The sequence below is a fragment of the Phyllosticta citribraziliensis genome (assembly GCF_038025025.1).
Source record: "Phyllosticta citribraziliensis strain CPC 17464 chromosome Unknown J3D65scaffold_10, whole genome shotgun sequence".
Taxonomy (NCBI): Eukaryota; Fungi; Ascomycota; class Dothideomycetes; order Botryosphaeriales; family Phyllostictaceae; genus Phyllosticta; species Phyllosticta citribraziliensis.
Genome location: NW_027117347.1, coordinates 479,789 through 504,212, shown reverse-complemented (window position 1 = coordinate 504,212; position 24,424 = coordinate 479,789). Strand labels below are relative to the sequence as shown.

At 55.5% G+C, this 24,424-nt stretch overlaps 6 protein-coding genes across 6 annotated transcripts; 3 read left to right on the top strand and 3 right to left on the bottom strand.

The window, feature by feature from the left end:
• Positions 1–2,234: 2,234 nt before the first annotated feature.
• J3D65DRAFT_531139 (uncharacterized protein) lies at positions 2,235–2,936 on the bottom strand (the record flags this gene model as incomplete). The annotated part of the gene is made up of 2 exons (XM_066796671.1): positions 2,235–2,506; positions 2,672–2,936. Coding segments are annotated over 2 exons (537 nt in total), but the record flags the coding sequence as incomplete, so codon positions are not given.
• Positions 2,937–4,154: 1,218 nt separating this feature from the next.
• On the top strand, positions 4,155–5,681 carry J3D65DRAFT_633744 (3-oxoadipate enol-lactone hydrolase). The gene has a single exon (XM_066801150.1). The coding sequence runs from the start codon at positions 4,526–4,528 to the stop codon at positions 5,330–5,332; it is 807 nt and encodes a 268-aa protein (XP_066652307.1). The 5' UTR covers positions 4,155–4,525; the 3' UTR covers positions 5,333–5,681.
• Positions 5,682–7,308: 1,627 nt separating this feature from the next.
• J3D65DRAFT_633735 (uncharacterized protein) lies at positions 7,309–7,871 on the top strand (the record flags this gene model as incomplete). The annotated part of the gene is made up of 1 exon (XM_066801149.1): positions 7,309–7,871. A coding segment is annotated over one exon (465 nt), but the record flags the coding sequence as incomplete, so codon positions are not given.
• An 870-nt stretch (positions 7,872–8,741) lies between these two features.
• Positions 8,742–15,974, bottom strand: J3D65DRAFT_605489 (putative histidine kinase HHK1p; the record flags this gene model as incomplete). The annotated part of the gene is made up of 5 exons (XM_066798359.1): positions 8,742–9,887; positions 9,920–10,045; positions 10,086–14,282; positions 14,383–15,204; positions 15,255–15,974. 5 exons carry the CDS (start codon positions 15,972–15,974, stop codon positions 8,742–8,744), a joined length of 7,011 nt encoding a protein of 2,336 aa, XP_066652305.1.
• A 567-nt stretch (positions 15,975–16,541) lies between these two features.
• On the top strand, positions 16,542–19,491 carry J3D65DRAFT_60605 (DIL domain-containing protein). Its single transcript, XM_066798414.1, has 3 exons — positions 16,542–16,883; positions 17,004–17,776; positions 17,832–19,491. The coding sequence occupies exons 1-3, from the start codon at positions 16,706–16,708 to the stop codon at positions 19,356–19,358; spliced, it is 2,478 nt and encodes an 825-aa protein (XP_066652304.1). The 5' UTR covers positions 16,542–16,705; the 3' UTR covers positions 19,359–19,491.
• A 2,467-nt stretch (positions 19,492–21,958) lies between these two features.
• J3D65DRAFT_633717 (amidase signature domain-containing protein) lies at positions 21,959–24,036 on the bottom strand. The gene has a single exon (XM_066801148.1). The coding sequence runs from the start codon at positions 23,989–23,991 to the stop codon at positions 22,327–22,329; it is 1,665 nt and encodes a 554-aa protein (XP_066652303.1). The 5' UTR covers positions 23,992–24,036; the 3' UTR covers positions 21,959–22,326.
• Positions 24,037–24,424: the final 388 nt, after the last annotated feature.

Here is a 24,424-nt window from a genome sequence, read left to right as displayed (position 1 = left end):
AAAACCAAAGAACAGAAAAAAAAAAAGAAATAGTAATCAAAGTAGAAGAAAACCAGAAGAAAACCAGAAGAAAACCAGAAGAAAACCAGAAGAAAAGTAGAAGAAAACTAGAGGAAAAGCAGAAGAAGAGCAGGAGAAAAGCAGGAGAAAAGCAGAAAAAGGCCTATGCGCGTGCTTCCAGGAGACAAGAGCACAACGCAACGCTACGAGACCGCAAACGAAGCGACGGGCAGCAGTGGTGATGCTATGGCAGGTGATGCAATAGGCCTGTGCAAACGGCATTCCACAGTAGAGGAGAGCGCGGAAGCGTCGTCGCGACCAACTAACTCACCAGGCAAGCAATATCTGATACCTTCAATCGGCGTGCCCTCGTCCTCCTCTTCCTAGGAGTACTGGTTTTCCCGCGCCACTCTTCTTTGGCTGCCAATCCGCCTCGCCACCACCTCGTCACTACCTTGCCAACATGACCTCTGCCCCGCGCCGCGGATGGAGACGCGGTACGGTGGAAGAGGGCCAGCTTTAGAGCAGCTCCGGCACACCGCCGAGATCAGAGCGCCGCATCTACCACGTGGCAGGTGGGCGGGTGGACGTGTTCGCGGGGCCGCGCGCGGAGCAGCAATGCGTCTGTACATACGTTCGCACCGCACTTGAACATCTTGACGGACGGCACCTCAGCAAACACGCACTTGTGCGGGGTGGCGATGGCAAAGAGCGGTGGCGCAGCTCTGTCTGTCTGCCTATGTACCCATCTGCCCTGCCCACCTGTCGATCGCAGACGCGCAACCCAGACACTCCATTTGGCTCCGCCCGCTCGTTTTGTGTGTGGGAGATACCTATGTACACAGCCCGTGGTGGAGAAATCCACACGAGCACGTGGCGAAGCCAGACTGTGATGTCAGCCGTCAGTCAGGGTCCAGCGCACCCACCCACCCGCCGGGTCAACGGGCCGAGGGTTGAGATTTGTGGAGAGGGAGGGTCGGATCGTCTGGAGTGCAGGCACGCAGGGCCCAGGGGGTGGTAGAACAGTGGAGTCACAGAGTGAGGGGTTTTTGCACTGCGGCGGCGGCGGTGGTGGTGGGAGGTGGGGGGGTTGGGTGGCGACGAACGACGATCATCGTTGTGGTGCTGTTGTCATGATGAGATGGATGTTCGTTTTGTAGGAGGGGTTGACTTGAGTTGGGGAGGTGTGCACGCGACGATCCAAAGAATGGAGCGCGGAGATGCGTGTGCTTTGGAAGCACAGAGAGACTGGAACCCTCTAACGCCCGGCTCGCGGACCGCGACCGTGAGCGATTGACCTTTGGCATCACCACGCCTCGGGCAAGAGTATTGTTTTGTTCTATTGAACGACTCCTAATCGGGTGACGGCAGTGGTGGGGGGTGAGGTGGGTAGGACGAGCTGAGAGCAGTTAGATTGCGGCGGAGGAGAAAATGCTGTGCCGCAGGGGGGGCACAGGAGAGAGATAGACAGAGAAAGAAAGGGGTAGAAGGAATGAAGTTGAAGAGCAAGCGCGTAATCACCATGATTCAAAAGACGATTAACTCAAGGAGCGGTCATTGGTATCTTGGTTCGCTGGTATCAATGCTGCTAGACGCATGTAGCATCTAGACTCTTCTCCCATCCTCTTCCATCTACGACACAACAGACTGCTCGCTGTCATATAATATGTATATGTGTCTCCGAAATTAAAACAACACTAAATGTCAAAAGTCCAAAAATATGTAATCCGAAAGCAAAAATTGATGGCGCTCCTTCCTGCTCTCTCGCTCGGGGGTATCTTGACGCCTCGCGCCTGGACTCGCCTGTCCGGCTCGCTCGCTCGCTAGCTCGCTGCAATATGTGACGTATGTGTGTCGTAGGATGATGTGTACGATGATGATGGTATAAATGCTTCTCCTCGTCCCATGACCTCCCCCTTGTGCGTCGCGGCCCTAGGCAGGGGCACAAGAGGTAAATGATTAACAGTGCGCACGTAGTTTTGGTGTGTAGATCGTGGCGTCAGACGCTGTCCGTGGTCGGGTCGTGCCTCTGCCTTGCTAAAATTTTCCGGTTTTCCTTTTCGCCAAGTGTCGTGATGGGCAATTTTCAGGGCGCAAAGTCTTCCGCTTCGTTTGCCGAGTGATGTCGTTTTTTTCTTCGCAGTGGTCCGTTCGTTCCCCCTTTCTCCCCTTTTGCCTCACGTCCCTTTCAACCCACATCCCCAGGCCCTCAGCATGCCCTTGCCAAACCGGCCCGGTGCCGTACTGGGCCTCACTGACATCTCGTGTCCCCTCTTTTCATCGTCGCCTTCCTCATCGGGCAAATCAATGCGATATCGTCGAACACTTGCGGTGTCGTCATCACTGCGTGTCGCCTTCTTCTCGTCATAGAATGGCTGTAGATGCCGTGTGCTGAAGCACTTGGGCGTCAAGCGACGCACGAGACCCCGGAAACCGCGCGTTGATCGGTCGATTTCATCGTACTCGCGACGTCGGGTCGACGGGGAAGTCCAGTGCATTGTTGTTGCTGGAATCGTCGGGGTGGACGGTTCTTGTTCAAAGTCGCCCTCTTCTGGGTCGATCGGTAGAAGTATCGGAGACGGAGCCCCGGATTGTCGGGAAAAGGTCGATGTAGCAGGGGAAGGAGCTGAGCGGTAGGAGGCAAGTTCCGGTGTGATGGACTGTTGCGGACTCGTCCGCGAGAGCTGGCCAGGAGCTGTAGCGTCAATGTTGACGCGTGGGATGTCGATGCTATAGCGGGACCCGATTGAGGAAAGTCCCGGTGACTGGGGTGCACTTGGTGGTACCGAGAACGACTGGAAAAGGTAACAGCTGCGTGTGTGCAGGGCCAAAACCTCGTCAATATCTTGCCGGGTGAAGACGCGATCTGGGGCGCTGCGGTAGCGGTTGATGGACAAGGAGGGTCGTCGATGAGTTGCTGAAGATTCCCGGCTTGACCGCGAATGCTTGGAGCTTGGTCTGGACCTTCGTTTCCGGAGTGCGGGCTGGTCAGAAGTCGAGGGACTCCGAGGGAGTTCGTTTAGATCATCCTGGACTGAATCTTCGCGCTGGAGGGATTTGGCGCTGACATGACCCACGCCGTCGTGGCCATCGTCGGCAGCCAAGGACGAGGTTTTGATTGCCAGGCTTCTTTTCGACATCGACCGGCGAATGTTTTCTTCAAATCCGCTGTCTGTTCTGCTCATGGGCTCGGCATAGGGTAGAGGTGATGGAGAAGAGACATTCTTGGTAGTTGCTGAGGCGGACATGAGGAAGGCTTGTCGTCAATATAGTATCATGGTCTATCGGCGTCTCAATCAGATTGGGGAACAAGCCAAGGCGCAGTGAGCATGTCTTACAATGAAACGACGTTGTCCTCGAGTGCGAGCCGGCGCACTACGACCAGGAGGTAGGGCTGAACCGCGAGTGCGACGAAATGGGAGGACGGAGGGGCGTAGGTGAGGGAGAAGGAGTAGGCGGTATATAAGCTTTGGAAAAAGGAAAGTGGACGGGCGCAGCAGCGGGTGTGACAGAGAGTGGTGTGCGGAGGAAACCGATGCTGTGGTAGGCTAGGCAAGAGTGCGAGAATCAAACGATGGGCCACGAGAATGATCGGACCCAGGGACAAAAGAGCCAGTAGGGAGCAGGAGAGAGCAGCATAAGGGGACGGCTGAATGGCTCTTTTGGAAATCCCCTTACACCGCTATCTAATATGTGGAGACAGGCGCACGGCGCGGGCAAATAATGCGGGCGGTGGGTATGATGTGGAGAGCACGAGTCAAGGGCCGGGGATTGGATGGAGAATGTTTCTTTTTTTGAGGGCAAAGTCGAAGAAAAGAAGCAAAGAGGACGGACTTCACATGCCAAAGGAAAAGGAAGACAAGCTCGAGGAAGATGGCAAAGGAAAGACAGGGTCCCACAAACTGACACATGAGCAGCCTTGCCATCAGCCCCTCGCAGGAGCAATACCTTGATCGTGGTCATGGACAAGGCCACGGCCGAGATCGGGGGCGCGCAGGTGGTGGTGGATGCCGCGTGGTGGCTTGCTTTGGGTCATTCAGAAGCGGAGGGAGAGGAAAAGGAAAGGCGGGACGTGGCGTGCCGTGACGGGGCGGCGAGTGACCAGACCAGACGCCTGAGTCCAGACACGGGCGACAGCTTGGCTGCAGCCGGTACCTGGCAGCGACAGCCAACCAAGAGGACGGTGGTGGACAAACTCTGAACGAGAGGGCTGTGTTGCAGGAGGACAAGGTTTGATTCAACTTTGTTGGATGAGGGTGTTGATAAGGGAGACAGACAGACGCCGACGCCGACGGAAGGGGAAGAGACTCTCAGGTCTCAGGTCGCAGGTCGCAGGTCGTCGGGTAGCCACCTCGCCGGCGTCGGGAGCTGCACTGCACCGGCTCCTAACCTCCCCGCAACACCATGACGCCACCCATACCGACGCCGTTCATTCTCTACACAAACACCCCCACGCCCGCCATGAACTCCAACCCATCCAACCTCCAATCTCTTCGCCCTCCATTCCCTCGCCCTCGTCCTCGCCATGCCTTGGCTCGCCGTCGGCTACAAGCGCCTCCACTACACCGACTTTGCGCCCACTGATTCCTCCCACCCGCGCGAAACCTTCATCCTCCACCATGGCCTCGGTTCCTCGCAAAACTTCTACATCCCCCTCGTGCCCGCTCTCACCGCCGCCGGCTTCCGCGTAGTCGCCTTCGACACGACCGGCGCCGCCCGCTCGCCCTACACCCAGGTCGAGCAATCCATCGACACTCTTGCCGCTGACGTCCTTGGGATCCTCGACCACCTCTCCATCCCGCGTGCTGTCGTCATTGGTCATAGCATGGGGGGCATCGTCGCTGCCCACCTGGCCGCCGAACACGCTGAGCGAGTCGTCGCCGCTGTTCTCATCGGCCCGGTTTACCCGTCGTCGCAAGTCACCGCCGTCTTCGAAAAGAGAATCGCTGCCGTCGAAGCAGAGAATGCCATGGATGCCATGGCCAACTCGATCCCTGCTGCAGCGACGGCGGCAAGCGCGTCGTCCCTGGCCCGCGCCATGATCCGCGAGCTGCTGCTGGCACAGAGCCCTGCTGGCTACGTCTCCAACTGCCGAGTCATTGCTGCTGCGCGCCCACCCGCCTACCCCCACGTCAAGGTACCAACACTTCTGTTGGCCGGCGAAGAGGACAAGAGCGCACCCCTCGAGTCGACCAAGAGGATGTACGAAGAGCTCGGCGCCGAGTCCAAGCGCCTGGTGGTCCTGCCCAAGGTTGGCCACTGGCACGCCATCGAGGCCCCCGAGGCCGTCGCCAATGCCATCATAGAATTTTACAACAACGACGTGCAGTAGACGGTATTTTTACGTACGAGAGACTCTTTGGGCCGACGAAAGGTAGGCGGAGATCCTTACGGCGCAGTGTCACCTGACTTTGGCGTCTGCTCACTCCAAACCGAGTGCGCCGGCGGATCCAGCACGACGGGTCCCGTCTTGCAGCCTGTCAGCAGCCAACTCCGCTTGTACAGCATATGCATGTCTGACGGCCTCCATGCATGCAGCTCATGCCTCGAGGCCAAAAAATGGGCTGAGGTAACTGCACGAACCGTTACTAAAAAGTCGAATTTCCACAGCAAATCAACCTGCCAAATACTACCTATATATATTCTGGCGTGATGCTCAGCCATTTCGATATTTCTTGACCATTTATTGTCTTTTACAGTCTCCACATGGAGGGTTTTCCCTCAAGTCCAAGTGCAAAGCCAATCACGGGGGTACCCAGAGTACTCCTGGGGCAGACCATCCATTCCACAGCATCATCCCACGCCATGCCGCCCATCCACGCTCCCACGCACTCCTTCATTCCCGTTCTAGTCCCGGCTTTTACTTTCCTTCTCTTCCCTTTGGCCGTTCAGCTCCTCCCTCGTTGCTCTCAAGTCTAGTCCAGCAACGCGGTAACTACATAGACGCCAGCCGGCGCCCCGGCGCCTGACATACAACCCAGGACCACAGTCGGTCGATCGGGGCGCCACCCACGCTACCGCCAGCCATTATTCCAGCCAGCCAATAATCCACCACCACCTACCCAGCCTAACAACGTATGAAGTACTGGCGCGCGCACACCTCTACTCTTCCTCCCCTGCTTCTTCTCACCTCACCTCACAGATGCAAAGATGGGCCCCCGCTCGCTAGTCTACAAGTCGATTTGCTCCGTTCCGGACCTCGCTGTCGGAAAGGAGGTGCTCCACACACCGCACACCCTTCCCTGGGCGGCTTTGCTATTCCAGCCGCTCCTCAGAGTGCCCAGCGCCGCCATGCCGCGTCTCGCGGGCACCAAGGCTGCCGACTCATGGCCTGACTTTTTTGCGTCCACCACTCTCTCACTTGCTTTCTCTTCTCGCGCTTGGCGATCAAACAAGCAGAACAGCCGGCAGTGCGTCAGCAAATGTGTGTAGAGGCATGCGACGTGGGAATCCTCCACGTACGTCTGTTTGGCATAGCAGGAGCAGCAGCAGCAGCAGCAGCAGGTGCAGCATATGCGTAGTGTGCACATGGGAATGGATGCTCGTCTGGAGACGGGAGGGCGTCGCTTGCATCAACGTCAGGTGCCTGCAGTGCACAAGGACCTGTACATCATCTAGGAATAGGAGCAGCACAAAACCACGTGTCCGCCCATCCACTTGCCCTTCCTTTGACGTTACTCATTGACACATACATACGTCCGTAGAGAGAGAGTAAGGCATGCACGCAGGGCCATCAAAAAACAGACAGACAGCCGAGGAAGCAACCACCGACAAGAACAACAATCGATCCAACAACCCGACCCGCCTTCCCCCGCGTGATCTTGTGAAACACGTGTGTATACGTCCTGCTGTGCGAGAGTCGACCGATCAAGCAAGGCACACAGGCACGCAGCAGCTACGGGGGAAAAGTGAAGCGAGAAGCAGGCAGGCAAGTACCTGAGACAAAGCCGCCGCCACACAACACAGACCGGACCAAACCCAATCACAGACTGACGGACGGGGGAGTACAGAAGAAGGAGAAGAAACAAAAAAAAAAAAGAAGGCGCTGGCGCAATAAACAATAAAGCCACGACGCCCGCGCGCGCGTGCGCAGACGCGCTAGCGGACCAGCCACCCGCGCGACAAGTGGTGGCGTGGCGTTGTGATGTGGACTAGACTAGACTGGAGTAGAGTGGGCTACAGTGGTCGTTAGGTAGGTAGGTAGGTAGATAGCTAATGCACGGAGCTAGCGTGCCATCGGAGTAGCTAGCCAGCCACTCATGCGACTACACGTCTGTCTGCCTGTTTGTGTGCGAGAGGTTGAGGCGAGGCGAGGCGAGGCGAGGCGAGGCGCCCTTGCTTGCTCTCATGTATGTGTTATGTGTGTGGCCGGGCGAGCGGTCGGATGGGCGGGCACTTGGAGAGGAGAGGAGGGGAGATCAGAGAAGAGAGGAGGAGAGATATAGGAGGAGAGGGGAAGGAGTTCTGGCATTCCAGTCCACAAACCCCTGCATCAAACAAGAGAAGGGCGTGACAGGCGTGACGGAGAGGGAGTATGCACATATAGCCGATGACGTTGTCCCGTCGCCCAAAGCAGATTGTCGTCAGTGTGTGTTGGATTGGGGAAAGAATTTCATAAGACGCCTGCCCAACGGCACGCCTAGCGTAGACTCTGACAGGAGAGCTCGCGGCGAAGAAGCAGACGATGATAAACCTCGAATCGAATCAGAGCGAGACGCATGGAGAAGATGTGACGGTCTTGTCCGTTATGCTTTGGACGAGCTAGTGCTATAGCGAAGAGACGCTCTCTACGACCACCAACTACAGACAGCGTGACAGAATCAAAATGGATGAAGGGAAAATGGTGGGACGAACAGAAAAAGGGATTGAGGAATTAGTGGTCAATATATTGCATCAAAGAAGGCGAAGAGGAGAGAGAAGAGCACTTCCGGATCCACGCCAATCCCAGTGACCAGCGCTCATGGAAATGCCAAACACGCAAAAGACCAGAACAAAAGACGAGAACGTGGACGAGAAAAAAGGAACAGCGTGATAGACGAAGAGAGATCGCTACATAAGACAATGACAAAAACAAATGCTGGGTTTCGTCATAATACACCCCTCTGATCATCCATCCCACCATCCGATCATCCGTCCTGCTCATTTGCCCACCCCACCCCATTCCGATCCGGCAGGCCACACCCAGTGATGGAAATAGAGATGGAAAACAGACAGACAGACAGGCTCGTAAGTAGAAACAAACCAATGCAGTAGTAAGGAGAACAAACGATTCGCACAGCCCCAGCCAACCCAAAACATCCTTACCGTCCGTCCATGCATCATTATTTTCATTCGTAAGGGAGACGTCAAGAGTTAGGGAGGGGAGAGAGGGAAGGAGAATATGCGTGTATGTGTATCTCATGTTTTGATGCCATTGTTCCAACAGGGGGTATCTTGCCTCATGATGCTTGGTCGCCTCTGATCCTTCCTCTTCTCACCCACACCTCCCGTCGACCAGTTCTTTCCACACGCGTCTAGAGTGCGCCTTCATTGCCCTCGTCTAGCCGTCGTCAGCGCAAAACCCCTCTCGTCGACACCACGCCATGCATAGGCGCGATTCTAGGCAGAGTGGCAAGAAAAGCACTCAAAGTCTTTCAAAGTGCCCGCCTCTCCGGGAGTGACAGATGGAAAAACACTTGTTTCCAACGGACTCGCGACGTACAGAAACAAGAGGTCCACAAGCCCTTGATTCCTCTCCCTCTCTACTGCGTCGTACCTTTTTGTCGCGACTCTTTTGCCGCGGCGCACCTGCTTTTGGGTCCTCCACTAGGCGTCGGAGTCAACTTTCCATCACACTCCCCTCCGAATCCGTCTCTTGTCAGGGCGTCTTCTCTCGCCATGTCTGCCTTGGGCGTCGGTTCTGAGCCCTGGTCCGACGTTTCGTACTCGTAGGGGTTCTCCTCGGTCACTGGCGTCTGCGCTTCCTTGAGGACACTTTCCGCAAGCTGCGTGGCCTCTTGCTGCAGATTGGGCATCTGTTTGGGGTCCTGCGACAAGTATGACTCGAGCAACGTCTTCAGCGTCGCTGCGCGCACCGGCTTGGCCAAGTAGTTGTTCATGCCCACCTCGAGGCACTTTTCCTTGTCGCCGCTAATGGCACTGGCCGTCATGGCGATGATGAGCACCTCGCGCACCATCGGATCGGGATGCTTGCGGATCTCCATGGTCGCGTCGTATCCGTCCATGACTGGCATCTGAACGTCCATCAATGTCAGGTGGAATGGGTCTCCTTCCTTTGAAGCCTTCTCGAGGGCCTGGATGGTCTTTTTTCCGTCGCCAAACGCCTCGCATCTGAAGCCGAGTTTCTTAACAAAGGAGATGGCGATACGCTGGTTGATGGCATTGTCCTCGGCGATGGCGACTCGAATCTGCTCGCGTGGAATCTTGGGAAGGCCCTTGACAGAAGGAGGGTGGACGTTGTCTGGTCTCTCCACCGCGTCCCCTGTCTTTTCTTCATCAGACCCGAACTCTGTTCTCTGCTGAGCCGGCGGCAGTGGCTCAGCTTGCGGTTGACCTCTGTTTGCCTCTTCTACAACTTGTTGCTTGGACACTTTTAAGAAATGCAGTTGGAATGATACCGTAGTACCCTTTCCTAGCTCACTGTTGAGCCAAATCTTGCCGCCCATGGTGGTCTCAATCAGAGCTTTGACGATGCTGAGACCAAGACCGGTGCCCTGGTAGGACCGATTGCTGGCATCTTCAACCTGGCTGAAAGGCAGGAACAATTTCTTTTGCTGAGCCTCTGATATTCCAATGCCAGTGTCTGACACGCTGAATTTGACATCTATGCTTTCTGAATCTTCGGATAGAGTCTTGGCTTCGACGGTGACTGTGCCTTGCGATGTGAACTGTGAAGTATATGAGAAAGTGCCGTGGATACATGATGCCATGTAAAGGGGGGTAGGGGAAGAACGTCTTGCACCAAACGCTCACAACGATGACAGTGGTAATAATCAGCTGGCCACGTTGGAGGGCGCAGGCGGAAGATGTTGGGATCCTGTGGCACCTGGAATGGGAAAGCGCAGGAAGGGCGTGTCAACGCTTACCTTGTACGAATTGGACAACAGGTTCATCCAAATCTGATGTAGCCGGACGGGGTCGCCCAGTACAAAGAGCTCTGGATCCAATTCAAGCCGTACAATTGTTTCGAGCCCGCGCTCTAGATTAGTAAATGACAGGGCGCGGACCACCTCGTTTATGGTCTCTGTCAATGACACTGGCACATGAATCATTTTCATCTTGCCAGCGTCGAGCTTGCTGAAGTCCAGCAAGTCATTGATCACAGAGAGCAATGTGTCGGCGCAGACTCGAATACTGTTCGCATAGCCTTCTTGCTCCGAGTTCAGATTGCTCCCCTTGAGAAGTTCGCTCATGCCAATGACACCATTGAGAGGTGTCCTTAGTTCGTGAGAGACATTGGCGAGGAAAAGAGATTTGGCCTTTGCCGCTTCCTCCTTCATCTTCATGTTTTGGATGGCTATGGCCTCGGCTTCCTTGGCCTTGATCTCGGAGGCTCGTGCTTGAGCCAGCGATTGCTTTTGCATCTCGAGCATAGCGACGTTGCTGGCGCTAATCTCGCGGACCTTTTTAAACAGCAGCGCATTGGCGAGTGAAACCGAGACCGAGTTGACGAGCAGGCGAAGGACGGTAAGGTTGCGCTCACTAAACTGGTTTGGCGCGCCTTCACAGTAGATTGAGCCCAAGAGGCGATCGTCGCCGTGCAGGATTGGAATGGCAATGACAGCCTTTCCATCAGGGTTCCGTTTTCTGTACGCGTCCGTTACGTTGAGGAATCTTTCATCCTCGAGGAGATTCTGGACAAACACCGTTTCCCGGAAACGCAACACGTAAAGCGTGACCTGCTTGGCGACTTGGTCCTCTACTGCTTCAAGAGTTTGGCCCTCTGGATACTTGTTGACTCCATCGGGACCACCTGTTGCTGCGATGCTCCATCCACGCTTCTCATCTTCTGTGACTATGGCCGCCAATTCGGCGCCAGTAGACTCCAGGATGATCTCCGTCATCTTCGCCAAAAGGTTGTCCACTTGGAGCTCCGACGCCAAAACTTGACTGGACTCGAGTATTCCCGTTAGGTCAATGACGTCCAGGCCAACGGCCGAAAAGCCACCAGGCAAGTCGCTCAGCGTGTCACCTTTCTTCAGCGGGCCTTGCGCAGGAACCGGAGAGAGCCATGCCTCAGTCCTGTCGGCGGAGGTCTCTTTGTCCGTTTGGCCTTCGTGTTTCCCGAGTTTGTACGAAGTGTTGCCAGTGTCAACAATCTCTGTCTGCGACGAAGCGTCTACGCTCGTGACGACGGTCTCGCCCAGGAGGACGTACGAATACTTGTCCTTAATCCAGTCTGCGACTCCAATGGCCCCGATGTTGGTATAACATCTGATGGCGTCCTTGAGGAGTCGGCGCGCGGGTCTGCGAGCTCCCCGTCTAAGGCAGCTGCCGGCGTAGAGCTCAAAGGCAAGAGCCTGCTCGAGCCAGAACGAATCCAATTCGGCCCAGTCCAAGGCATTCTCGTAGTGAATTGACGCTGTCGCCGAGTCTCCAGAAAAGTCCGCGTGTTCAGCTTCAACCAACGCTAGCCATATGCGATAGTTGGTGTCGTTGAAACTCGCAGCGACTCGAATCTTGTCCGCAAAAGTTGAGATGCGCCGCAAAGTGGCTTCCTTCTCCGGGCGCTGAGGATTCTGGTCCATCGCTCCAAAATATGCCAAAGAGAGATAGGTGAGATTGGCATAATTCTGGCGCATGCACCAAACACCTTCCATCATAGGGAGGAGCTTCTCGCCTAGATCGATGGCTTCCTCAAAGTGGCCGTACCTAAAGAGCGTAGCAAGCATGGCGCCAAGGTAAACTGTCTTGGGTCGCTTCGGGTTCGAAGATCGAGATTCGATGAACTCCAAGTAGTCGGAACTGTTGTGCTTGTTGTCACAGAGCACCTTTTTGGCATTTCTCACTTCCGTCTCGCCTTGGAGCGCTCGTGCGTATTGTCGTGCCGCAATCAGGAGGACGCCGCCTCGGAGGTCTTCTTCCCAGTTCTTGAACTCAGCTGGCGCCTCATTCACAAAGGCCTCGATTTCGGACGCGGGCTGACCAGCCCAGAATTTGAAAGACGCTGTAATGCCCAAGTTGAGTAGAGACATGATCTTATCGGCGGAGAGGACAGTAGCGTTCATGGCCCTTTCAAGGACGGGCAATTGATCTCGAATGTGTGTCTGCAAGTGACCGATGAAGCAAACATGAAGGGTCTCGCCGCGTCCAACGATAAAGGAGTCGTCTGGAAACATCTGAAAGAACTGCTTTGCAAAATCTCCGATGTCGACTCCAAACTTGGTCATTCCGAATCGTGCTACAGCAATACTGGCAACGTGTATGTAGCCAAGCGCCGCTTGAGGAAAGTGGCCACGGTTGAGGTGGAGGTCCACCATCATCATGCTCATTTGATAGAATAGCTTCGAGTCAGTCCAGTACGCGGCGCTCGCCAGTTCGATGAGGATCGCACCGATTGCGAGCAGCGTCCGATCTGTACTCACAGGCCGGGAGAGCAATTCGTGCTTGTCGCTCTGCTGCAAAGTGGCGCATGTCTTTTCAAACTTGGCGTCGCACTCTTCCCAAGAGATGTCAGGGACCTGGATTCCTAGGTCCATCAGACACTGTTTGAGAGCTTGGTAAGCCGCAAAGGAGTCTCCCCGCATGGCAAAGATTCGTGATTGGAGAATCCAACTCGGTGCTTTGTCTTCTGCGGTCTTTGCGTTCTGAAAGATGGTTTGACAAAGCCCAAGAGCTGGCTCAAAGAAACCTTGGTACCAGTAACATTCTGCTGAACGGGTATAGATGCGCAACGTTTCAGAGTAGTCGACATCTTCCAACTCATCATTCCACGGGAATTCTTGGAGCAGATTGAAGCATCTCGTGTAATAGAAGAGACCGGTTGGGCGCGCGCCGGCTTCGCACGCATTTTCTGCGGCCGTCTCGAGCGTGTAGCGGTAACAAGCTCTATGCTCGACTCTCTGCCTTATAAGTTCCCCAGCACAGGCCACGTGCCTGGCTTTCGTGAAGAGCGTTTTGGATCCCGTTGTCGTGTTGTCAATGTAGTTGGCCTCGATCATGACCTTGCAGATTTCAAAATGCATCTCTGCCTCGTCGAAGTTTTCTCTCTCGATGAGGGCTTTTGCGGCCTGCATGTAGCGATCATGAGAGAAACGGAAGCGATCCTCGGTGTCTCCAGCCATGACAATGTACGCAGATAGCGCAGTGTCGATCGCATTGATGGCATCGCCTGAAGTCAATGGCAATCCGGCTGCACTGGTCGAGTCTTTTCCGTGCATCAAGCGCTTTACGAGGGAGAATGAAAACGTGCTTCCAATAAGGGACGCCCATTGGAGCATGTAGCGAGTCGGGGTTGGGAGTTCCTGCAGACGTTTGACCAGGAAGTCGTTGTTGATCTGGGCACCATAAGAGGTCGACTTGAACTCGGCAAAGACCTTGTCCAGGTCATAGTGCCAAGCAGAGTCTTTCCAGTCATAGTAAATGCATCCTTTTCTGTGGGCAGAATCGAGCATCTCTCTGACGAAAAAGGGACTGCCCCCTGTGCGCTCGTGAATGGTTGCGACAAGAGGCAAACAGTATTCTGGATCTCTGTGAAGCGTCTCGGCAACAAAAGTTGCAGTGTCGGCTTCGCTGAAGGGCTTCAGCTCAATCCTGTGTACAGCGTCAAACCTATGCTGGTATTTGTCAGAACGTTGACCAACTTGCCTTGCGGCCTGTCCCAAAAGTGTCCGAATACCAGGGGACAGTTTTGCGTCCTCTCGATATGTCAGAATAAGGACCAGAGGGAGTTTGTTATTCACAATCGACTGGATCAAATCCAGGCTCTCTTCGTCAGCAAACTGGAGGTCGTCGACGGAGAAGCAGATAGATTGTTGCCTAGCCAGCACTTTCAAGACATCAAGAAATGTGTTCATCAATCGGGATGCATTGCGGCTTGGGTTGGTCGAGTTCGAGTAGTTTTGCTGCGGAGGGACACCGTCAATCAGCGGCTTTGAGATGGTCCCTAATAGCCACTGGGGCAGATCCAGGTAGCTGTGCAAAAGGTGCCACACCGGCTGCACATGAGCTCGGACCGCGTTGTGAAAATCGGTAGAAATGTTTGCCTCTGAAAATATTTGTCGAAAGAGAGATGACATGAGCCGCAGGACAGGCTCGTATGGGGCTCTCTTGGCTTGGTCAAACTGTTGCTCAGGTTAAGGCGGATTCTTCGCGTAGGCCTGAAGATCGCTGCCATGTATGACGTGATGCTCCACGGATCAGGAATATTGGAAAAAAGCTTACCTTTGTGGTGGCAAAATAAAACCCTCGCCCGCGAACAACAGCCTGAACTGACTGGATCAAGCTGGACTTGCCGTAGCCTCCGGCACCAGAAATCGCAATCACTTCGCAACGCGCTCGCCTCCTAGCCCTATGGTGGTTCCTCAGGTGTTCTGCGGGATCGTCGGCTAGGGCATTCTGAGCAGAAGAAGAAGCTCGGCGAGCGGAGAGGTCTGTGCTCCATGACGGAAGGCTGTCTGAGGAGGGCCGAAGGTCGGTCGGTTCACCTAGGGATATTGATGCCTCTGAATTATTTCGAGGCGTTCTAGACTCATTTCGGTGCTCAGAGTCTCGCGAGCTCGCGCTTTCAGAGTGCAGGTCGACAATGTCGTCGGCGCCCAGGTTTTCAAATCGTGCCGAACCCATCGACGACCCGGACTGCGAACTGAAGCTGTACAGGCTCTTTTTGACCGAAGGATGTTGACTTCGAGAGACCTTGTCGATGATGTCCAGGATAGTTTGGCGCTCTCTGTCTCGTCCAATGAGACGCGAGGGGAGGCTGAAAAAGCTCGAGACATCTCTTGTCGCAACTTTGAATTTCTGCAAAGCGTCCGAATCACCTTCGAGCAGAATCGAATTGAGTTTGACCAAGTCGTGCTTCAATCCAGAGACGGAGTTGTAGCGCTCTTCAATGTTTTTTGCCGTCATTTTGGCGATGACGTTTGAGAGCGCTTCAGGGATATCCATGCGCTTCAAGGACACGGGAGGAATACGCCTGGACAAGACACTCTGCATAACCTCGAGAGGCTTGTCTCCTTCGAATGCGGGCTCTGCAACCAACATTATCTGCACGGGTCAGCGATGCGGATCTATCGGTGGAGCGACGAAGTGCTTACCCAGAATAGGATGCCGAGGCTGTAAATGTCGGTTCTGGTGTCTGGTTCTGCGGGGAGGCGTCCTGTTTGCTCCGGCGCAATGAACTGGAGCTTATGCTCTACGCCTATCTCGCGGCTGAGCGAAGACCATCCGGCAGAGGTCAGGCCATTTTCAAAGGAGCGCACGCCAGATCCAAAGTTGAGCATGCGCACTTGGCCAGTTTGCGGGTCGAAGTGGAACGCGTCGCCACGAATCTCGCCATGGACCTGCTTCTTCTCATTGTGCAGTATCTCCAGGGACTCGGCGGCACCAATGGCGAACTGCATAAAGAGCTGCAGCGACATTTGGCGGTCGTCCTTTTGCGCCATGGGTGTGTCCCACTTCGTGGCCTGGTAGAGGGCGACTTGATTCTGCATGTAGTTTGGGCCGGGAGACTCGAAGATGGAGGCAACCAAGCTTTCGCTCCCCTGTCGGGACGGCAGTCGAACCAGCTCTATTGGCCGGACAAAGTGTAGGCAGTCAGGGTCGCACTCGTCAACGATGCTTTTCGCTAGCTGAAACTCCCGCTCCAGTCGAAGCACATGACTTGAAACCCGCGCGACGACGTGCTTTCCATGCTCTTGAGGCCCCAGCGAGAAGGACGCTGCGCTCGCCTCGCTATTGGACGACTTGTGCTTTCTGACCGGCGGGCGAGCCTCCAAGAAGGCTGGCGACGAGCTGTGCGCGGTCGCGGCGCGCATGGGAAGGCCGAGGGCGGGCTTGGGCGAGCGCTGAGTGCCATAGAAGTGCCAGTTATCGTAGGACTTGGGGGCAAACAAGGATGGTCAGCAGGGCCGCGGCGGTCGGCATGCGCAGTCAAGTCGGACTCACGCTGTGGAAGGGCTCTGCATCGGCATCCCAAGAGTAGCCTGGCAGTTCAGAAAGGCGCAAGAGCGCGTGGTGAGCGACCTTGACGCCAGAGGGGCCATCTTCGTCCATTGCGGCGCGGTGGAGCATGCAGGCAAGCAAGAGTCAAGGGTCTCGGAGGTTCAAATCATGGTCGGTGAGAGGTTTGGCTCAGCAAAGAGGGCGCGAAGGAACGGGAAGAGGACGGAGTGAGGTGGGGAGAAGGCGGCAGGCCTGGATGGTGAGGTGATGATGCAGTTCACAGCAGAGCAGTTGCCACTCGACATGTACGTTGGCGTCAATCTCTCCGGGTCCAGTGCAGTTGAGAGAGGGTCAGACATGGCCGGGGACAGGGCAGGGCAGGGCAGGGGCTTGGCGTGCGTGCCTCCCGTCAACGTCACCCCCCCCCCCCCCCCGCGAGCCGCATCTTTCCCTCACGCAAATCTGGACATCTGGCCGTCCTCGCTCCCAAGTCCCAACTCTATCTCCATCTTCGCCACCCCAAGGCGCATGCTCTGAGACGCCTGCGGAGCCGACCTGGCTTCACCTCATCTGGTCCCGGTCCTGGCCCGCCCCATGCTCCACCATGGAGGCCTCCTCCGATGAGAAACCCATCCGCGACCCCTCTGCCTCCCCCTCGGCCTCTGCTTCCGCAAGCCCCAAGAAACAGCGGCCCTTGCCCGACGACCTGCCCAAGTCGCTCGACGACCGCAAGAATGTCGACATCTCCGGCCCCGAGACCGAAATGTACGACGGCTGGCAGGGTACGCTCATCCCCCCGGCCCTCATCTGTCGCAGACGGACCCCATGGGTTTCATGGCCGCACCTCCAATTGATCCACCCGTCTTTGTCCTCGATGTGCTAATTGTGTGCGCAAACATCAGGCCAGTCTCAGTTCCTGTCCAATCCGCTGCCCGCAAAACCCCTTGGCTTCGACCTCGACCTGAACAGCAATCAAGGCCCGTCGGCCCAAGAGAGCGAGAGTCGCTTGGGGGAAATGCTGGAGCGGCAAGCCCGCCTAAACGATGACAACAAGGGCGGCGGAAACGAAGATACAATCATCAAGGACGAAAAGTTGTCCGAGGCCGAGAAAAAGGACATCTTGCAGAATGCCCTGAACCTGGCCGCGTCCAACGGTGACACTGAAACCGTTGAGCGGCTCGTTACCGGCAAAGCAAAGGGCTACGTCGATGTCAACGCGCCAGACAACGAGGGCACCCCGCCAATCATCTACGCTGCCTGCTTTGGCCACGAAGACGTCGTCTCCACTCTGGTCAACAACGGCGCAAACGTGGACACTCAGGACCGGAACCGCTGGACCCCGTTGATGTGGTCCATGACCAACAGGCACAAATCGATAGCAAAGCTTTTGCTCGACAAGGGTGCCAAGCCGGACATGGCATCATCCTCTGGAAGGACTGCTTTTGACTTTGTCGCACCCGATAGCGAGCTGTCGGAGTATCTTCACGAGAGCGGGTACTCGATAGGGAATACCGGAGTATCGGCACGAGACGATGATTTTTACACGGCAGGATTCAACGAGGACAAGTTCGCGGAGGAAGTGGCAGAAAACGAATTTCGACGACGAATGGCCATGGAAAGTTCTCTTAATTTGGAGGTCGACCTGGGGAATTTGGGGCTTGATGACCGACCAGAGGTGAGTACGGCAACGCATGTGGGACAGCAGCAGCTCATTTCAACTCACCATCTAGACCCCCGACGAAATTGAAGAAGGCCAAGAATTTGTGTGGGATCGATGCCTCAACGACCAAATGTTTGTCTTTCAAGAAAACGAGCTTGACCGCATCCTCGACATCATTATCACGAACATGACCCCGACGAGGTCTCCATCTCAGAAACCCGTCCCGGCAAACATTTTATTCCTAGCCGCAAGATATGCGCACTATCACTCGAGCGAAGCGCTCTTGGAACAGCTGCTTGTATCCGCCATGGACAAGATCAACGACGTGGTGGAAAAGCACCAGTGGGACATGACCATCCTTGCCTTTTGGATTTCGAACGCCACGTTATTGCTCTATTACTTGAAAAAGGACACGGGGTTGGTACAGGCCACTACCGATTTTCAGTGCCAGATTTCCGAGCTCATCAACGAAATCTTCATCTACGTCATTCGGGATGCCGAGCGTCGAATGGATAAAGTCCTCGACACCGCCATGCTCGAACATGAAACCATTCCCGGACTGGAGGACGTGACTTTCCAGCACGAGTGGAAGATTTTCAAAAGCAAGAGCAAACCAAAACCCCCGGAGCCGTTCGAGAAGCGGTTTCGACCGCCCTCGCCAAAACGGAGAGCCAAGGTGTCGCCCAGAAACATCACCTCTCTCCTCTCTTCTACGTTGTTTGTGCTAGACCTGTACGACATCCACTCGGTCATAACGGCGCAAGTGCTGTCGCAACTTCTGTACTGGCTTGGATCCGAGTTGTTCAATCGCATCATGTCCAACAGGAAATATTTGGCCCGTACAAAGGCTATGCAAATACGAATGAACGTGTCCACCATCGAGGACTGGGCGCGCCAAAATAACCGGCAACCCGATCACTACGAGGGCGGCGCTCTGACGGCAACTGGGGAAAACACAGTCGACGCTGCGCGGCGGCATCTTGAGCCTGTCGTTCAGTTGTTGCAGTGGCTCCAGTGCTTCTCATCTTTCGGCGAAAACATTGACGCCATCAAGGATACTCTTGAGCAGCTGCCTCGCCTAACACCGCAACAAATCAACCACGCAGTCCGCTACTATCGTCCGGAGGTCGGAGAAAAGACGCTCCCGAAACCCGCCATGAAGTATCTCTTCAACCTGCAGAAAGAAGCCGCCGACCGCCGCCTCAGCCGACTATCCCGCAAATCCATGCCGCCGATCCCGTCGGCGCCAGCAGGGGAGCCCAGCAGCCCGACTCTAGAAGGGCAGCAGCAGCGGCCCGGGAGCCCAACTTCGGTATACACATACCAAGGGACCATCCACTACGACAGCGGCGACGACGAAGACGCCCCTGAGAACCTGCTGCTGGACCCGGCACTCATGTTGCCCTTCAGTTTGCCGACGAGTACAGACATGCTCGTGACTTACGGCGCGGGCTTTGGTGGTACGGACAAGGAGCGTGAGCGCAAGTACCTCCCAAGCGTGCCGCCCGAGTTCCTCGCAAAGCTGGAATTCAGCGGAAACAAGAATGGCAGCATCTACGATGGCGCGAAGTGGAGCGATGACGGATCCTCTGCTTGAGTAATTGGCATGTTTGGAATGCGGACAGAAGGACTGACGCTCACTGCTTGGAAGCATGACCGGAGTGATGCCATCATTGGGGCAGATGGAAGGACGTGTTCAATGTACTGTGTGTGTGTATGTGTCTCTCGTTTTCTTGACGAGCTGGTGTGAGTAGTGGGGGAGGGAAAGAGATGTGACGACAAAGCGGAGCATGGAACTGGAGTTTGTTTCTCTTCTTTCCGGCTCCCTGTAATGACCCAAACCATCTACCACAACGAAAATCGATGACAGTTAACCAACGGCCAAGCGAATCGACTAACATTCCCGCGTTAGCTGCGGACAGGCTTCCTTCTTTGAACCAAGCAGCCCATTTTCCTGTCTCAAAGATGGAAGGGATACCTCTTTTGGACAAACGCTATATTTCGCAGAGATCCCTGACGTCGCCCCGCAGCCGTTCACATGGCATTCTCAGCATTCACCACTCCCACCATCGCCCGATGGCATGCGCTTTAGATTTCGCATCCTCGCCCAAAGCGGGAAAGCATCCATCGCCGCCCTCCACCGCACCCTGCTGGCCAACTCTCCATTGGTGTCAAAAGCAAAAGGAAGAAAGGCGTCCACCGCACATGCGCAAAGACTAAATTCGTCGACGGGTATGGATTGGGTAAGCAGGGCGAGCGAGTGGGCAGAGCGCGAGATACGCTTCCAGCATGCCGCGGGTGGCGCCACAATCACCACGTCTTTTTTCGCGGAGGTGGCTATTCCGGGTGCTAGCACGGTGGTGAGGGGGGTGTGATGTGACGGATGACTGGTAGGTACATACATGAGATGTGATATTGGTTTGAGGTGGGTGAGTAGTGTTGAATTGGGGTGGACCCAAGGTGGTGGAACCTTTTAAGCTTTTGGCTTGGTCGTTGCTTTTCGTCGTTAGGTTAGCTGCATGAGGAGTGACATTTTTGGCTGGCGTGCTGATTGGTTGGGTTGGTTGGTTCGTTGCTTGCTTGGGCTGCTACTCTCCCATACTGCGGTGGCCCCATCGTCGTTCATCGCTGAGTGTATGCGTCGTCGATCTGGTGGTGGTTTGGTTTGCCTGTCTATCTGAATGTACATTGCCCTTCTTGCTTCCATTGCCCGGCGTCTTTACGTCCTCTACGACCGAGTGCCCTTGATCAAGAGCAGAGAGTGCATCGTCTGCCACCAAAAAAGGGAACTGGCAGTGTTCTACTGTTCTGTGATTGTGCTGCCCTAGTTCCATCCAGTCTGTCTCATATCAGTCACTGTGTTCATTCCAATCGCAATCTCTTTGCCTACCTCCATGTATCTAATTGGGAACACTATAGGCAGACCCTGGACTGTGTCCTTCAGTTCTTCTGTGCGATCGGTGTCTGCTCGCCCGCTTTCCCGCCCGTCTCCCTTACTCTAACTCATCACATCACACTCAAAGACTCCTCACGTTCATCTCCCGCTCGCCCAGCGCTACCCGCCCGCCGTCCCATCGTCGCGGCCCGCACGGACGAACAGACGGGCGGGCACAACACATATCGGCGACAGCGGCAGCAGCGGCGGGCAGCAGCGGCGGGCAGCAGCGGCGGGCAGCAAACGCGGAACTCTCTCCCTCGCATCCCCAGTCGCATCGCCACTTTCTCTCCCTCCCCCGGCCCTTCCGCCACTTACTCACCTGTCCATGTACTTCCATGTCCAGCACAGCCACCCGGACAATAGCTGCCTCTGGAAGCCGACACTGACAAACGGCGAGACGCGCGCGCGCCCGACAGCTTAGCGCACGCTTGCAGATGGACGCCAGGGAAGTGCCTATTTACATAAAAAACTCCGCATGTGTACAGTGCGGCTTTAGGTTTGGCCAGGCTGGACTGCACCAGACACGCTCTGTTTAGCTAATGCTTTGGTCAAAAGAGGAGGCGACAGTGCGGTTGGTCAGCATCGTTTGGGTAGGTTCTAGGCCATGGGCTCGATCCGATGCATTGACTTGGAGAAGCATGAGCATGAGTAGGGAGCGCGGCGCGTACGTGCGCTGCGTTTGGGTGGTGTGAGGTTTTGGGTCGCGTTGGGCTGGGAGGCCCGGTGACTTGGATACAGAGAAAGAGTGTGGAAAGGCGCGCCCGCGAGCCAATTGTTGCTTGTTGCTTCTGCCGTGTGTGGCGTTGGGTCTGGGGTACATGGGACCCTATTCAGGGAAGACGACGCGACGCTCGAGCGGTATGGCAGGGAAGTGACTGGGGAGCGTTGTGGCGGTGCCATGGCTGGATCCCTCTTCTTACTCAATTTTTTTTTAGCGGTTAGTGGGAAGTGTTGTAGGACAGGCACAGTTCACACGCTCTTGAGACGTTTGCCGGATATTCTTTCTCCTGTCAGCGGCTACAGGTAGGTTGCGAAGAGTTTTTTCACCCGAATGCGAAAAATCGAGGACTTGAATGTCATTATAGGCATTACCCTTGTGTATTTTTAGATGGATACGGGACGGATTTGTAACGGCAATAGCACAGGAAGGGGAGCTTACAGAACTACTGCGCTGCAATCGAGCAGTGCGAGACATTGCCTTTTCAATAAGGGCATTGTGGGATTCGAAAGAAACGATGGCTAGTTACTGGGCCCATCGGCTGCGTTGAATGGAGAGCTCCTTGGGCACGGCTGTGGTAGTGAATGACAGCTCCCTAGCTGAAGCTGTGACAGTAAATGGCTGCATATGACTGCTCACTACCAGCATCCGTAGTAGTGGTGGATGAATGCTTCTCAAGTGTGGTCGCAGTGCTGCATGGTATCACTTCTTGACGCCCACCACAGGAGAAAAGCTGTTGCATTGACTTGACGCATCTGAACAAGTGCTACGGTGCCAAGCCCGCAGTGAATTGAAGGTAAATCGGGTCAACCCCATTGTCCATGTAGAGCAGAGTGTTCCAACTTCGACAGCGGCCGTCTCAGTAAGAGAAATCTTTTCCAGCAAGATGTCTTCAGCCCCGACTCACCATCAGTCCTCTTCCAAGACCTTCGCCACGATCTCCAGATGTCGTACAAGCTCCTCGTCTTTCATCGGTCTTCCCATCAACTGCAGGCTGCATGGGAGGCCTTCAGCCAAGTCGGCATCGTACTCTGGCACATACTTGATCTCCTTGCGCAAGAAGAGTGCATCCTTCTCCTTGTCCGCCTTGCCAAAGGGGACCACGGCAGCAGGCCAGTCCAGAAAGTTTGCCAGCACAGTATAAGGCGTCACGCCGTAGGTGTCGTGTGGCGGGGCAGGACACTGGTTCGGTGGCATGAGCACCACGTCCAGGCTGTTCTGAATCAGCAAGTCGTGGTAGATACGCATAATACCGCGCCGCTGGACTGTCAGATCGAACAAGTTGTCCATGGTGGGTTCCCAGCCGTCATTCTCTGAGAAGCGCGTCAGCTGGACTGATTTGATGACAGGCTCGTTGCCAGCCTGAATGTTTCGCAAGACGGCTTTGGAGGGATCGAGCAAGAAGAAGCGCCAGGCGAGCACGGCAGAGGACCAGAGAGACGGGATGGAGCTGTCGAGTGGGACGACGGTGTGGCCATTGTTCTCGAGCTTTTGGACGGCGGTTCGCAGTGCCCTGAGCGTAGGTGGGTGTAGAGGAAGCGAGGGGTCTTCCGTGATGAGGCCGATGCGGAGTCTAGTGGTGGGTGGTGGGCGGGGAACGCTGCGCCAGGGCACAGCTATCACACCTTCGTCAAAGACCCACGGATCCGAGTCAATGACCACCTTCATGAACAGCTCCAAGTCTCGAATCGAAGTACCAAGAGGGCCAGTGACTGGAAATATTGGCGAGGGCGAACCCAAGCGACCGGGCGCCGTATTTCCTCCAAACGGTATGCGGTTTGCAGTAGGCTTGAAGCCAGAAAGGCCGTTGCACAGCGACGGTATGCGGATAGAGCCTGCAGAATCTGTCCCGACTCCCAAAATGGACCCCCGCAAAGCAATCAGAGCACCTTCACCTCCTGTTGAGCCGCCCGCTGTAACGCAAAGACGATGCGGGTTCAAAGTGCGCCCAAAGACGTTGTTTTCGGAGTCACCGGTCATGAACGTTTGCGGTACGTTGGTCTTTACGTAGAGCACGGCACCAAGATTCAGCAGAACCTCAATGATGGCGCCATTGTTTGCCGCGGGCGGTTTGTCGAGAAACGAAATGTAGCCTGTGGTGTTTGGAATTCCCTTGACGTTGTACGATTCCTTCAAGCTGATCGGAAGGCCGTGAAGGGGACCCATTGGCCTCTTTTCCCTGGCAAAGTAATCGTCCAGAACTTTGGCCCGTTGCATAGCATGGTCGAAAAAGATCTCGGTAAGGCAGTTGGTGACTTGGTGCGCAATGGCCGCCCGCTTGCAAAAGGCTCGGGTGACATCTTGGGATTGGAGTTTCCCAGACGCCAACTGCTCCAATAGACCAGTGGCGTCGTAGTTTTCGGTAATGTTGAGCTCGTCCTGAGAAAGAAGACCGCACGATTTGGGCACGTCCAGCACGCTGATGGTGGAGGACTGCTCGATTCCTTTGGTGATTGATTCCGGCAGCCGCCAAGGAGTGGGTATCTTGTGCAAGTTGGCAGCCCGCTTTTCCGCCCCGAGGGCCTGCCAATCCTTGGTTGCCGGCATCATAGGTCTCGCTGTGTTTGGTAGCATGTACCACTCGATCGGGGCAACGGCAGCGGAATAAAAAAAGGACCTGATGGCGTGGCAGAAAAGACCATGGCAGAGCGGACGGGTTGTACCTTTTTATTCTCACTTGGGAGCTAAGCGGGGAGAGGGCGAGGCATTCAGCCACAGCCGAACGAGTAGACCGATGCTGACACGACGCTGACAGCGGAGCAAGTAAAACCGGCCCCGCAACGTGCAGAGAAGGGCGAATTGGAGCATGACGAACTCTATCCAACCCACGGATGATCCCGTCTGGCATCCGAAAGTCAGACGTATTGCCCGCCAAGGGATCTGCACCGTCTGGGGTCAAGCAGCAGGGCGTCTTTCCAGTAGCGGAATGGAGAGGTGACCAGAACGGAAGCTTGCAAGGACCGGGCGGCTTGCAGCCAACGGGCCCAGAGATGGTCTCGAGATGGCC